Raw genomic sequence first — 16022 nt, 5'->3', positions numbered from 1 at the left:
TAAGCTTCACTTTTCTGTGTTTAAACCCTCCAACAACTGTCCACATTCAGATTTATTGTCCCCATTCACTTCCGTTATAAGTGCCTCACTGTAACCTCAATTTTTGCTTTTTTAAAAGAAAAAGATCAGCGAGTCAAAAAAAATGTTTGTGGTAATCAATATTATGACACAAATACTGTCAATTGAGATTAACTTGTATTGAACTTGTTCTTATATCAAGAAAACCAACCTCCCTACCCTAACCCTTAAACCTAAACCTAGCCGATAGTGTCATAAAAAGCAAGTGTGATATGCAAAATGCAATTCCTGAAGCAATCACTGTCCATTTTATGTCCTCTATGGCACTTTAGGCTCACGTGATGTCTCATGTGCTCTTCACATCCTTTCCATTTCATGTGTAACGCTACTAACGCTCTATTAGTTGAGCTACTGCACAGTTGGATCGCATTTGAACAGGCTTGTAAATTTAGTTGGTTATGTATTGCAAACGTTCAAATGTATCGCCTAGTTAAAGGTGTTTTTATATCATAAAAAAGCATTGTGTGAGGAACAGGGCGAAAGTAAATGTTCTTGAACTGATGCGGTTTTACTCATGAAGTCGTGATTTGTGTGAATATGAATAAAAGTAATTGTTGTTGCGCAAAAGTGCTTATTTCATCAGGAAACTGACATGATATGTACAACAAGCCACGTCAAAATCATTTAGCAAAAATGTAGGTATAATAACGTGATTCTGATACTTGCATGCAAATAAGACTACAACATCCTCATTCATTGTCATATTCTATAGGAACAATGCATGTTTATGAAGACAAGAGCTTGCTCACTGGAAAAGCGGAAATGAAATTTCCAAGCATGGATCTCCTCTGAATGATCCATTATTTAAAGCACTTTGGTTTATGCTAACGCAATGCTGCTTGCACAGAAACACTTCTAAATCTTTCTTGCTGAAAAAGACAGAATGAGTTCTTGTTGTTTGTGTTGAGAGAAAACACATTCTATACGGTTATTCTGTGTTTTCATACTGGAACTATTAAACAAGGTCAAACTGTTGATTCTCCAACGGATGACCCTGAGAGGGTGGTTAGCTGTAACATTTAATGTTTCACGATCTAATTTAGATCAAAACAAAACAGCCCTGCAGCAGTTAGCTGTAATGCACAGGATTGATATAAATATATATATATATATATATATATATATATATATATATATATATATATATATAATATATATATATATATATATATATATATATATATATATATAATCATCAAGTAAACCTTTGTATAATGAAAATATTCTTGTAGCTCAACTGGTAAAGGATGCTGCTATCAATGCCAAGGCCATGGGTTCAATTCCCAAAGAATGCACATACTGATCAAATGTTTACCTTGGTTGCATTTTGCTTTGGATGAAAGCATCTCCCAAATTAAATGTAAAATGACACGCAGTAAACATCTTGAGCAAAATCTTCGAAATGGTTGTTGATCCTCTCTCACATCAAAATGTTATTTGGGGATGTATGTCTCTAATGCCTGTATTTGTATGCAGGGGATTGCTCATGCACACTACACACAGGTTCTGCACACACTCACATATGCTCCTGCTTTGACATGTAGCCGTCCTCTTAAGACATATCTTTAGCCACAAAGGCTTTCACAACACATTAGAATTTACTTAAATGGAAAAATACATTAAATCCCATGTTGACATTCCTGTTGAAGGTAGAAGCTGAAGTGTGTTATAGTTTTGAAATTCCTTTTTCCTACCCCAGTTTAATTTGCAGAGCCAACTGTAAGTAAACCATTGGTAGGTTGATCTGCCTAAAAGTGTCATAATTTATTCACCCTCATGTTGTTCCAAACCTAAAAATAAAAGGCTGAATGTTAGACTCAGTCACCACTTTCACTGCATCTGTTTTCCATTCAATGAAAGTAAATGGTGACTGAAGCTATGTATATTGCCTTTTACATCTTTTGTGTCACATGAATAAAGAAAGTCCTACCAGTTTGGAACAACATAAGGTTGAGAAAATGATGGCATAATAGTCATTTTTGGATGATCTTTCCTTTTAACCATTCAGTCACATCAGGTGGTTTTATTGTGTTTCTATGTTTGGTGGTGTAAAGTTCTACTGTTTGATTGCTCTCTCAGGTACAGACCACCACCATGTGCATCTCTGTGAGTCTGAGCGGTTCAGTGGTACTGGGTTGTCTCTTCGCACCCAAGATCCACATAATCCTCTTCCAGCCTCAGAAGAATGTCAGCACACACAGAGTAGCAACCACCCGATTCAGTGTGACCACAGGCCCTGGCTCCAGCTTCTCTCAAGGTGCAGTATTATTTATGATCATCAACTTCAATATTATCAGTAGGATCATCATCAATATAATGTTTTATCAATATAATGCAATATATATTTTATATCTTATATATCTATCTGATAATACTTATGGTTTTCCTGTAGTGGACAATCCAGAACCACAAAGAATCATATAGACTTACATGGACGGAATGTTTAAAATGAACTGTCAAAACATTCACATACAAATTCAAATCTGTCCATCCGTCCATCCGCCCATCCGTCCATCCATCCGTCCGTCCATCCGTCCATCCATCCGTCCATCCGTCCATCCGTCCATCCGATCCATCCATCCATCCATCCATCCATCCATCCATCCATCCATCCGAAAAGGCTTTGTAAAGCCAACATCAAAGTTTGTCTTGACAAACTACCTATCTTGTTATAGAATTGACACTCTAGCTTTAAATTAATGTAACTTTATGAATCTCGCAAAGCCTGCTTTAGAACATGTCTATATCATCACCCCAATATCAATCAAAATTATATTATGCAGAATGAAAATAAAGCCTATTTTAGTACCATTAAGATATTCTGTATTGTGACATTGTTTTCATGGCAACTAATCACTTTTGTCATCATTACTCTGATATAATTTTTTTTTTTAAATCAATACGGTAATATCGAAACAAAATTATATTTTTGATTATTACTGTAATACTTTACAATGTAAAGTATTTATACATTATAGTAGTATTTGTTGTATTGCCTTTATTAATGCTGATGTAAATAGAATAATAATAATAATAATAATTGTATAAATGTAAAAAAACGATTACAGTAATGATATTCTAACGGAATCAACATTGAAAATCACATGGAAAAAAAATGGAAATCAAAAAAATCCAAACACTTTACGGTAACAAGTCTAGGGGAGGAAATAATGTTACAATGCAAAAAAAGCCTTAGGCTTACATTTCTTAATGCAAAACATAGTTTTGTATTTTTTCTCTAAATTTTTCTGTGAAATGTGACCTAAGTGTGTTTTTGTGAGATTCTTCCAAATACCTGAAAACTTTTTTGAATGACAATGGTGAAACCTTGTGATTTGCAACTAATGGTTTCTTTATATTATTAATGTTGATTTTACAGTCTCAGCCTCAAACATTGTGCCTACAGTATGTAATGGCAGAGAGGTGGTGGACTCAACAACATCTTCACTCTGAAAGACAGGATCCCTATTTGTTTTCCAAATGTGGTATACAGATAAATCTTATCACTAGTCATGAATTCAAGTGTTTGCTAATGTTGAGAAGGCTGTTCTGAATAAAGAATGCCTGTAATGTTGTTCTCAACGTGCTGTGAGTACAAATCCCAGTTTCTCTCTCTCTCTCTCTCTCTCTCTCTCTCTCTCTCTCTCTCTCTCTCTCTCTCTCTCTCTGACTAGTTAGATAATATCAGTGGGATGCCAGTTTAAAATCTGTATATGCGTTCTTTTTATGGAAACCATAATAAAAGTATTGTTTGAGATATGGAGTTAAAATATAGTAAATCTGTTTAAAGTATTATATAAAGGATGTTTTTAATGTAGATTTATGGTGATTCTGGTTTGTGCTTTCTTGTAATTTATGTAAATAAAATGTGTTTTATATGAATATGAGCTTAGTGCTTGATTTGACTTATGTGGCCCATTGATTCTCTTATGGTATGTTCATTTCTTTGAATTGCAATCAGTGTACGCTCGATCCATTTTTCTATTAGTTTTTCTACCTCTCGACAGTCTCTTGACCTTGTCATGTACTTACTAAAGAAGCATTCTGTACAATATTAGGGACAATATTATGTAAATTGTGTGGTGCAATCAGACATATGGAATAAAAATAAAAATAAAAAATCTCAGACATAAGATTTTAAATCAACTAGTTCATGATAGAATAAAATATTTTGGCAGTGACCATGACACTCCAAAAATTATACATTGTATCCACCTAGAGGATATAGGTGCTCATTACATCAAACTGGATTAGGTAAATAATTATCAAGTACAGAGATAAAAAAATTAATCAAGTTAACAATTTTTTTGCAGTACATTATGCCCTCAGTGTCACTGTTATTTTGAATTAATGCATTTGCCTTACAACATAATGTGCCATTAATGTAATAATGTACCTCTCTACCATATGTTCAAAGATTAACCAGTAAGCAGATATAAAGATCAACATAAGCAAACACACTGCATATGCTGCTATTTCTGAACTTCACATTTAATTTCAAAGTATCATATTTATATCCTTCATCCATGATATACAGTATGCAGCCAACTCTAAGCTTCCCTTGCCTGTCACTGGCCTAATCTGTAGGGTTCTCACACCTGTTTATTGTAAATTCAAAGGACAAAATTGACAGATGTAACTGCACTGAAATAATCTGATAGCCTTCTTTAGAGGTTATTTGGAAAACCAGCAACACAATCCACAATTTATTATTATTTAAGATAAACAGAATACCAAAATAAATAGACCAGAGCTTTCAGTCCTCTTTGTTAGTGTGTATTCATGAAATTCCTGGAATAATGCAATAGAAGGATGCATACTGTAAGATTGTTTTAACTTTCTTTTCTTAGAAACATTACCTTAAAGGTGCACTTAAGTAATTTTTCCTCATTAAAGGTAGTTGTACTCCTTAAGAAAGTAACTGTCATTTTTAAACTTTTGTATAAAATCATGAGATAAAGACTTCATTCATATCAGTAACCTTATAAAAGCTGTTTAAATCTGCATAGAGAGGATCCCCACATGGGGGCTGCCATGTTATGATCACATGACCAGCCAAATACTACTCCTTGAATCTCAGCAAATATTTTCAATAAAAATGCAGAGTGCACCTTTAATGCTGCTCAGATTGTATCTACAGTACATGGTACCTATAGTTATTGTTACTACAATTTTATATACTTTCTTATATGCTAAAACGAGAACGATCCTGACCCATGATTAATATAAAACTAATACATCATTTATATGTTAAAACTCCAGTTTTACCACCATTTGTTGACTTTTCAGACGGTCCCTTACCACGCCCTCACAGTATTAGCACGTTTTAGCATAGTGTGTGGACTTTTCAGACGGTCCCTTGAATGTTAAATTGGCGATCTTTAACAATATCACCGTGATGCCATCTGACCAACTTAAATACGCATAATTTTATCTTTTAAAATCGGGACGATCCCGTATTTTACGGTGCGTGTGCCAACCATTCAAAAGAGAAAATAAACATGATAGAAAGATTATTAAAGCATCCTACACTATTTAAACTAGAGAGCAATATTAATTTATTATGGTTTTACAGCAGTTGTAATGCCTGTAGTAACTATGGTATTTTAGGGGGTGTCTGTGTCCTATAGGGATGGGCAATAGGCTACCACTTATTTTCTTTTTGATTCGATACCAATCATTTCAAGTACAATGTCATCGATCCCAATACCAATACTGATACTTCTGACTTTATTCAAGTCATTATTTTTTTAGCCTAAAGAGTAGATTTCTGTTTTGCTTACCCTTACAAAAATTAATTATTTCACTACAGCAGGCTAACTATAGTTTGACCCCCTTTAGTAAAACCATGGTTAACTATTTTTTTTATTAGGCCTATTTCTTATTAACAAAAATTACACACATTTATGAATGTTAAGATGAGTGGAAGAATATTTGCTTATATCGTCTAATACATTTTATTTCCATTTGAAGTTTATGATTATTGTTCAAGGTAACCAAATAATAATATCCCTAGTTAAAAAAATAATATTTTTGTGTGAGGATCGATATTTTTGATACAACATCAGTATCGGAAGTAGGCCTATCGATACTTTTAGTAGTGTCCTTGACTCCGAGTAAAACGGAAGTGAATCTGCAGACTTGACAGTCTTGTCGCATTCAGGTCAGTATCATTTCAGCCGATCATTAATAAAATATCCAATCCATGTTTAACTATCAAAAGATCTGTAGACCAATGTTGCCATGCAACGCTACAGCTGCATGCGGATTTGGCGTCAATCCCTCTTATTTTAGCGATTTTAGCGCTGCGAGAACGCCATAGCTCATTTGCCTTCGTTCGCTTCTGGCCACTTGTGATTTCCGATATTATAACAAAATACATCTATTCCTGAAGACATTTGGCAGTTACTTTTAGTAAAGAAAACTATCCATGTTGACTAGACACGCCCCCGTGATTTATTTAATAGTCTTTCTTTGAAGCGAAACTGATAGGATGTGTAGCCTACGTCACTTACATTAAGTTCCGTCAAGCCTTCACATGTCCTTACAGTAACGTCATCTCACTAGAACTACATTGAACAACAGACATGAAATGTCCAATTACATTTTAATGGATTCTCTTTTGATTGCCTTTTATTGTTGGGATTTATTTCCTGAGGTGTAAAAGCATATCTTTTAATCACCAATATAACTATACAGATTAATTGACTTGATCAGATTTAACAGACACATCGAACACGTACAACAAAATAACTGACTTAAAGACAAGTTAAGCTCAACCGACAGCATTTGTAGCTTAATATTGATTATTGGCACAGAGGAATTTTAAGTTTAATACAGGTTTTCACTGCAAGTGTTGCAGGTTTCCTCTGTGCCATTCCTGTTTTTTCTATCCATGCACCTTGTGAGTTGGTAAAGTAGTGCTAGATCTACTTCTACAATAATATTGATTGTTACCACAAAAAGTCATTTTGACTTGCCCCTTCATTTCTTTATAAAAAGTAAAAATCTGTGTTACAGTGAGGCATTTACAATGGAAGTAAATGAGGAACTTTAAAATACTATTTCATAAGTATAGCCACAAGATGTAAACAATATGCTTGTAATGGTAAACATGATTTTAGTGCGATATAAATAACATACTAACCTTTTCTGTGTAAAATTAGATCGAATTTTACAACTTAGTTGCCATGACGATGCAATGTCAGTAAACCCTAACAGTAAACAACTTATCTCAAATAATACTATGAGTTTTAAAATAAGAATGAATGAAAGTGCTTTTATAAAATTATAAGCTTTGCATTTCTGCTTTTAAACCTTCCAAAAATTGTCCGCATTCACTTCTATTGTAAGTGCCTCTCTGTAACCTCAATTTTTGCTGCTTCTTTTTTTTAAAGAAAAGAATGGATGAGTCATAATATTTGTTTGTGGTAATTATGCTACAAATGCTGTCGACTAAGCTTTCCTTTTAATTAACCCTGAATATTCTTTTAACATAAGTGCTGGTCAGAAATATCATGCTTTGGATCATACAGTACATACAAATAATGATATGGCCTAAATATACTTAGACAATAAGAGGAAATAGGATGGCACCTAAGCGAAGGGCAACATCAAGTGCTAAAGCTGGAGGGAAGAAGGTAAAGGAGGAGCCCCAAGCTCCACCAAAGGACAAGTTCACCTCTGCCAAAGAGACCCTTAAGGCAACAGGGTTGCAGGTGAAGGGCTCAAGCAAACCAGACAGCTTTTGTTCTCTATCAAATGCTGAGGTGAGACTTAACAAGCCTTAAATGATCAACCCTCTTAAGTCTTTATTGTAGCTTGCAGCCTTCTGACACTTGATGTTGATTGTGGAGAGCTTTCAGTTGGTGTAGGAATGCAAATTAGTCATTTATGGAAAAGAGTGTGAAACCCAACAGGTTCATGAAGATTTTGACTGTATGCTTAACCAAACCAATATCGGACACAACAACAACAAATTCTATGTCATCCAAGTCTTAGTGTCTGGAGGGAGGTACTATTGCTGGACAAGATGGGGCAGAGTGGTAAGTTTTAAGTCTTTTAAGTTGTCAAAATATTCAAATTCCAATTCAAATCAATCTGTCTGTCTTTCTGTCTCTCTGTCTATAATATATAACATCTTTATGAGCATAACACTCTTTCTGGTTGCTTTTGTTGAATAATCAACAAATTTCTCATCCGTTTCTCGTGTCTTTTTCACTGTTTCCAGGGAGAGTCAGGCCAAAACAATCTAGCTGGTCCGTCTCATGTTGATGCAGCCATTAAATGTTTTGAAAAGAAATTCAAAGACAAGACCAAGAATAATTGGAGTGATCGAGAAAACTTTGTGTCACATTCAGGGAAGTACACATTGATAGAGGTAGATGGGGACCAGGATGCTGAAGTGAAGGTAATTTAGTCTGTTTCATCAATTCTTTCAACATTTAATTAATGTATTACTCCCATCTTAGTTGTTGTTATCGAATGACACTTTCCAGGACTCAAAGACTCACACATTTACTTTTTACCATTGTTCTGTATGTCTTTAGGTGGACACTGTAGACAGTGGAGATGTGAAGGTGAAAAATGTACAACACGTCGTTTTGCCTTGTAAACTGGATGAGGCAACTCAAAGACTCATCCGGTTCATTTTTGACAACGACATGTTCAAAGAAGCCATGACGAGCATGAACCTGGGTGTGCCTGTTATTCAGTTTGTTATGTTTATTGTGGTTTAGCTTTGAATCTTTGAATTGAACCCCTGTTTCACACATCCTGCATTTGTGGTGTGTGAGTGTAACTGCAACAGCAGGCTCGTGTTGAGCTTTCACACAGCTTTCTATGCGAAACAGAGCTGCAGTTCTAAACAGAAAATAAAGTGATTTCTGTGTTTCTACAGTGGATATTTAACTGGAGTTGGGCATGGAGAACTTTTACCAGCTTGATTCGTGATGCATTCTAGGATGCACACACCACTTATACAGGATGTACACATTTGAAACAGGCATGTTTCTTTAAAGAGCCAGTTTAAATGAAAAACTAAGGACCATGTTACTGTGGTTCTTTATAACTTATTTTTTGATTGTGTTGTGAAACAAGTTGAAACCCTTATAAAACTTTGCTTCAGTCCTGTCTATTGCTTTTCTAAGCAGCATCTGCAATGTTAAATAGTTTTATTTTCTGTGGAGGAGTTTTATGTGTGATATATTTCTCTGTCAGATATTAAGAAGATGCCACTTGGGAAGCTGAGCAAGCAGCAGATAGCTAAAGGCTTTGAGGTGTTGGAGGAGATTGAAGCTGCAATAAAGAGGGGGGAGCAGAACAAGTTAGAAGACCTCACTAACAAATTCTTTACCATCATTCCTCATAACTTTGGCCGCAACAGGCCCCCTGTCATCTCTGATGATTCTGTCCTTCAGAGAAAGAAGGAGATGCTTTTGGTAAGCTGTACAGCAGTTACTGGATACAGAATTCATGTCTGTTATAAGAAGAATGGGACACTAGGGCTAGTTGTCACAGTTTTTACTTCAGTTAATATTTCTCAAGGTAGGTTTATTTTTGAAAGTCGATTTCTCTATTGGAACCTACATCAAAGTCTTCGCTACAGAAAAGCCTTGAACATTTCACAGATGTTACCCAGAAAAAAAGAAAGTTAAAGAGACAACATAATTTCAGAAGTGAAACAATTAAGAAACACAAAACAATTACAGACATGTAAATGGTGGAAACATACTAAAATATTATTCCAATGTTTTAGGCCAACAGAACATATTTTTATAATTTACCTTTCAGTTATAATCTTCTTTCATTGTATAGTTTTAGTCGACCGTTGCCGTTAACTGTTGACCATTGCATTGTGTTTGCTTGCCTTGATCCTATTTTACTCCAAAATGAAAAGAAACAAATAACAAATATATATTTTGCATTTAGAAAATGAAGCCTGTTTTTTTAGGGCCATTAAGATTTTTACATTGAAGCAAATTTACCCCCCGATTCTTATTATCACAATTAAAAAAAAGATGGTCATTGGGATATTTTCATTGCCGCAATGTGACAAAATTGTGTATTGTTTAAATTATGACGTATTTATTCATCAATGTATTAAGGGCTGCCGAAGCAATGGGGACGGGCTGGCATTTGACCCAGCACTTTTCAAACTACTGGGGCGACGCCCCACCACTTTTAGGCAATGAAAGATGTATCTGAATCAGTGGAAAAAACGATCAAAACAACAGGGGGGTAGGGACATTTTCGCAAAAAAGGATTCTCACGAAACCTGCAGTAACTCATTAAGCCTTGTTTGCAATGTTTTGGTTTGAGTGGAACTGACATGGGGGTTATGTATGTTGGTTATTGCAATGATATTCATTTGTCATTCTGAGCTTTATATGCACTAAAAATGCTTCCTCATCTCATCTGAAATGCACAATTCAAGCCTGCTTTTCGTGCAAGTCATCACAAAACCAACCGCGTGATGCATTCTTTTGAAAAAAAATAAAAATCAGCATTATACATTTTTTGTGTAATTAAAAATTGTGCACATTATACACCAGAACATGTATAACATCAATTTGAGTTTTCAACATTCCCTTTTGCCAATAGAATTGAATAGAAGAATAACAAGGAGCTCTACAATAGATTATATGGCCCACACAGAGCCCGAATCTCAACATCATTGAGTTAGTCTGAGATTACATAAAGAGACAGACGCAATTGAGACAACCTAAATAGATGGAAGAATAGTGGCAAGTTCTCCAAGAGGCTTGGAACATCCTATCTGCCAACAACCAAGAAAAACCTTGTCCAGGTATATCTAGGAGAATTTGTGCTGTTTTGAAGGAAAAGATTGCCAAAGGTAGCTTTTTTATGTTTACTGGACATTTTATGAATTTAATTGATAAATAAAAACTATTTATGGCATTATTTCTGAAGATCTCCTCACTATGCAACATTTTTCAGAGTGCTTAAATCTTTTGACTTGGGGTTAAATTTGTTCATGACATTTTTTTGAACCTTCCTTTTTTTTATTTGGTATTTTAATTGGAATTTACACAAATAATCCTAATTTAAAACTTATAAAACCACTGCTAGAGACAAGTATTTGTGTAATTTGGAAACATTATAGTGATATACTGTACATTAACCCTTGTGACAACTAGCTCCAGTCTCCCTTATGTCATATTGCTACTGTATTAAGCTTACAAAGTTAAATGAGCAAAAATGCCTTTAAGATCTGCATATTTAAGCATATTGTGTTTTTTTTTAACCAATCTGCTTAGTCTTTTACTTATTAATACCACAATAAAGGATAAATTGCCATCTAGATAAGAATGACCTATATCAAACTTTCTCGTATCGCCACCTTGTAGGTCCTTGCAGATATCGAGGTTGCCCAGAGTCTTAAAGCTGAGTCTGAGAAAGCCAAAGAAGAGATGGAGGACACGGTGCCTCATCCAGTAGACCAAAACTACCAGTCTCTCAAATGCAATCTTACTTTACTGGATAAGAAGTCCAAAGTATTTAAGGTTTTCTTGCACAGCATATACAGTATACTGTAAATAATGTATATACAGTACCATCAAAAGAGTACATATTTAAGACATTATAAATAATGTTTTATTATTTATATAACCAAGTCTTTTTTTTTTTTTAAATTACAGTATGGAATGTTTCCGAAGCTTTATGAAACATTTTTATATAGAGAGATACATTATGTGTACTGAAATGCAGCATAGCAAACTTGTTAATCAAATTTTGTGTTTTTCTTTTTTGTTTTAAGATTATTGAGAAGTACTTGAATGCCACTGGACAAAAAGGGATCTCTATAGTGGACGTCTGGCAAGTTGACAGAGACACAGAGGTAGATAATAATGCATAATATGACATGTTAAAACCTATGTGAATTTTTATTTTTATATATTACAAACAAGCACTTACAGTTCAGTGCATGTAGTAAACGTTTAAAGCATGTTTTAAACAGAAATGGTGGCAGACAAATACTAAAAGTAAACAAAAAAGTAAATTTACAAGAACACACTGATATTGTTTTCATTAGAACTCTTTTTAGGTTTCGATTACAAACTAATTTAATAACTGTGAGCACACGGATTCACTGGGTGTTCTAAATTCTGTTCATTACTGAGTTTTCTAATCCTAATTAAATCCTATGTGTGTCTGCATTTACTTGTGTGCAGGCTGAGCGCTTCAGTGAAAACAATGCTTTGGAGAACCGGAAGCTGCTGTGGCATGGAACAAATGTCGCAGTGGTTGCAGCCATTCTGAAGAGAGGCCTTCGCATTATGCCACATTCTGGTGGACGAGTGGGCAGGGGAATCTATTTTGCTTCTGAAAACATCAAATCTGCCGGATACGGTGAGGAACGGAACCTGCTTTGCATCAATATAAACTTCAAATGGAAAGACACAATATAAACAAGCATAACTAATTAGTGGCAAACAGCACTGATAAGCACTATGAAAAGGATAGTTCACCCAAAAATGAAAATCCTGTTATTTACTCAACCTCATGTCGTTCCAAACCCTTACAATTTCCTTTTTCTGTAAAAAACAAAGGAAAAGTTAGCAGAATGTCTGAGCTGCTTTCTTACTATGCAAATACATGGAGACCAGTAGCTGTCAAGCCTAAAAAAGAACTGTTTTTGCACTTACATAAAAGTTATAAAGTTGACGTCGACGCAAAAAATACGTAGACGCAAAATATGCGTGTCGATTCGTCGGATCCAAAAGATGGCGGCGCCGGCGAGTAGTAGCAACACGAGTGGCTCCTCAGACTATCAGAAGTGCAAGGCGGCATGCACTCGTTCCTCTAAAGTATGGGAATTCTTTAATTTAAAAGGAAACAATTCTGTGATATGTCGTCTTTGCAAAATGGAGATGGCCTTCCATTCTAGCACCACGGCAATGCACCAGCATCTGAAGAGGCGCCACCTCTGAGATGACAGAGCACCGTAAGTTTTTTTTCAACTCCCCACTTTGCACTCGATGTTGGAGTAGGCTATAATACGTTGTCGACACCTAAAGTTTTCACTGCTCGTGAACCGATCATCTTTTCCTTGGTTAATTTATAGCATCAAATAGGCTAAACATGAATGTAGCCTACATCAGAAGGACTGTTGTTTTAACCGCGGAATGATGTCAGTATGGTAGCCTACAATCCATTATTCAAATTCAAATCCACCGACGTTAATCTTCTCTCTCCTGACTACTTTGTCGGACAAAAATGGCGTATTATGATTGATTGATCAGATCGCCAGTCAATCAAACTCCCGGCAAATGTTTTTTTTTTTACATTTTATATACCCCCACCCCCGATGAAACCGGTATTACCGGTGTTGTCACAAGTCGATTAATCAAATCGAAATCGAATCAGACTGAAAAAAATGAATCGCTAGATTAATCGTTTAAAAAATAATCGTTTATCCCAGCCCTATTATAAAGTCATTCAGATTTGAAAAGACATGATGCTGAAAAAATTTGACAGATTTATTGTTTTTATTTTTAATTGCAGTCTGTCCATCCAACAACATTGGGATTATGTTTCTAAATGAAGTTGCTTTGGGAAAAGAGCACACCATCACAAGGGACAATTCCAGCTTAAGAAAGGCTCCTGCTGGCTATGACAGTGTAGTTGCACGTGGACAACAAGAACCAGGTTTTCGCCAAAATCATACCTTTATCCCTTTTCAGCGTCTGCTACACCCTGTTTAATATTGGTATATATTTCCTGACAATATCTTCAGTCTTCCAGTCTGATTTTTTTTCTCTCTTCTTTTACAGATCCTTCGAAAGATGTCTTTATTGAGTTGGATGGCAAACAGGTGGCAGTTCCTCAGGGAAAAGCCATAAATCAGCGGCAGTATGAAGGAAGTAGCTTCTCGAACAGTGAGTATCTGATTTATAAGGAAAGTCAATGTCGCATCCGTTACCTCCTGGAGCTACAGTTCAAAAGTCTCTGGTAGTGAGTTGAAAAAGGCAGCTATAGATATTGCAACTTCTGCAATGGGCTTTCACTCTCACTATAGAGTTTTGAATGTTGAATGTTTTGATTATAGTTTGAGATCTTGGTGATAGAATGAAGTTATGTTAGCAAATTTACTTAGAGAATGTAATGCTGATTTGATAGGGCTTTTCTTTATTGAGTTGGGAAGACCAGTACATATTTGATACATTTTTGATCATGTAACCCATACTTTGGGTAGTATAGCTTTATGTTTACTCATTGTACCTTCTCTTTGGGTGAGGTTTGAATGGCTTCCTAATATTGCTGTTCTACAACTGACAAATTGTTTATGTTATTAACCTGACTGCAGGTTTCTGTACTGTATACATACAAAAACAATTTAGTGACTTTAAATGTTGGGCACTTTTGTTGATATAATATGCAATTTGTATAAAAATGTCATAAATGTTAAAAAAGGGCAAAAACAAAAATCAAAATGGTAAATTCCTTTTGAGGGCATGTTTTGAATTTTCTTTTGGGTGTTTTTATTTTATTTTATACTCTAATTTATTTTAAGAATGTCTGAAATTTAAATGGTTCTGGTTTACAGTGCAAGTTTTATGTTATTTATTTCTACTTTCCTGTTTTAAAATGATAATTGCTGCCAAATGTACCTGACTCATCTTGCACTTCTTCGTGCAAATATCTGTGCATGCAAACTGCTCAAACATTTGTGACAAAAACGGCATATGAAGGATATGTGATTTAAACACTTTTTTTCTTTTGGTTGGATGTTTAATCAGTTTATTAGTTTGAAGCACTTTTGATTTATACAATCATATTCCACTATGAATCCAACAGATATTTTCCCAATATAATCCTTTTTTTCTCTTGTTGTGTGTTAGGGTTTAAAAAAACATACATTTTTACATAGCATACATATGTTAAATTCAGATTAAGTAAAGATTAAGGATTGTTTTTATCAATGTTAGTGTGAGTGTCAGCCACTATAGCTGAATGAAAAGCCTAGAAGATAATAAATAATTATATTTCAACACTTTCTCTGTTGTGTTCTCATAATTACCAGTAGATGGCACTTTTTAAAACACAAATATTTTATTCTACACTACACTACCTCTTCCTCTATCCACAGCACTGTAAATATGCAATGTGTGTTCTCAAATTTCTTACTTAGATTTCAGTCTTGGCTAGACTTCATATATGCATTATTAATACTCAGTATATAGTATATACAAGCACATTATTTGCATCATATTCCATTCAGCTTAGTACTCAAGCCTATTAGTTAATGTTATTAGTTTTCATTACATAACTAATCATTATGGATATAAAACATTTATCTTGATGGTACTGAGACAAAAAAAGCATTAAATTACATACGATTAAAATATCTATTAGATTTATACTATATATATTATATATTGATGTAGTGTTCTTTTTACTATAACATATTCTAAATCACTGATATAATAAACACACACATATACATATACATATATATATATATATATCAATTTGTTTGCACATTTCTGTACTAAAAATATGACTTAAAACTGCCTGCACTTTATATTAGTTTAATTTAATTGAGTGTTTTTCAGTATTATGGCATGATATTTACTTTCATTTTCAAATATTGTGTTTAATTATATTAACATGTTTTTGTGCAACTTGTCACTCAACAAATATTATAAAAAATTAAGAGTAATAACTTTGCATTGAAATACCTCATATTTCATAGCAAAATAGTTTTTACTCTGAAGTGTCATATTAAAACAAATACACTAAGTCTCTACCTCCCCTACTGAGTACTTTAAAGAAAACAATATCTTTATTGTAAAATCATTTTCCTGAGATGTTTATTCACAAGAAGCTAATTGAAAATCAGTCAAATACAAATTACAATTACAAAATAACATGTCTACGGCTCTTACCTATCTCCTTCAGTAAAATTTACATTATTTTGG

General features: G+C 34.4%; 2 protein-coding genes across 2 annotated transcripts in view; both read left to right on the top strand.

Moving 5' to 3' along the window:
- The window catches only part of LOC127653803 (metabotropic glutamate receptor 2-like), a 75559-nt gene extending 71725 nt beyond the window's left edge, over positions 1 to 3834 (top strand). The window contains exons 5-6 of the mRNA XM_052140577.1: positions 2158 to 2335; positions 3458 to 3834. Coding sequence (XP_051996537.1) covers positions 2158 to 2335; positions 3458 to 3531 — 252 coding nt within the window. The 3' untranslated portion in view covers positions 3532 to 3834. The remainder of the gene's footprint in view (positions 1 to 2157; positions 2336 to 3457) is intronic.
- A 2362-nt stretch (positions 3835 to 6196) lies between these two features.
- LOC127653805 (protein mono-ADP-ribosyltransferase PARP3-like) lies at positions 6197 to 15097 on the top strand. Its single transcript, XM_052140579.1, has 11 exons — positions 6197 to 6241; positions 7650 to 7847; positions 7998 to 8123; positions 8309 to 8488; positions 8628 to 8775; positions 9298 to 9518; positions 11448 to 11603; positions 11858 to 11938; positions 12273 to 12450; positions 13606 to 13749; positions 13875 to 15097. The coding sequence occupies exons 2-11, from the start codon at positions 7668 to 7670 to the stop codon at positions 14054 to 14056; spliced, it is 1596 nt and encodes a 531-aa protein (XP_051996539.1). The 5' UTR covers positions 6197 to 6241; positions 7650 to 7667; the 3' UTR covers positions 14057 to 15097.
- Positions 15098 to 16022: the final 925 nt, after the last annotated feature.

This window comes from Xyrauchen texanus, chromosome 13 (assembly GCF_025860055.1).
Source record: "Xyrauchen texanus isolate HMW12.3.18 chromosome 13, RBS_HiC_50CHRs, whole genome shotgun sequence".
NCBI classification, from domain to species: Eukaryota; Metazoa; Chordata; class Actinopteri; order Cypriniformes; family Catostomidae; genus Xyrauchen; species Xyrauchen texanus.
The sequence above is the reverse complement of the archived record's forward strand: the minus strand, read 5'-3'. Positions and strand labels throughout refer to the sequence as shown.

Bases quoted from the DNA above. Each gene is read 5' to 3' on its own strand.
- LOC127653805 (XM_052140579.1), top strand. From the start codon at position 7,668: ATGGCACCTAAGCGAAGGGCAACATCAAGTGCTAAAGCTGGAGGGAAG. The intron at 8,124-8,308 runs GTAAGTTTTAAG...CACTGTTTCCAG, and splicing joins GGACAAGATGGGGCAGAGTG to GGAGAGTCAGGCCAAAACAA. The intron at 9,519-11,447 runs GTAAGCTGTACA...GCCACCTTGTAG, and splicing joins GAAAGAAGGAGATGCTTTTG to GTCCTTGCAGATATCGAGGT.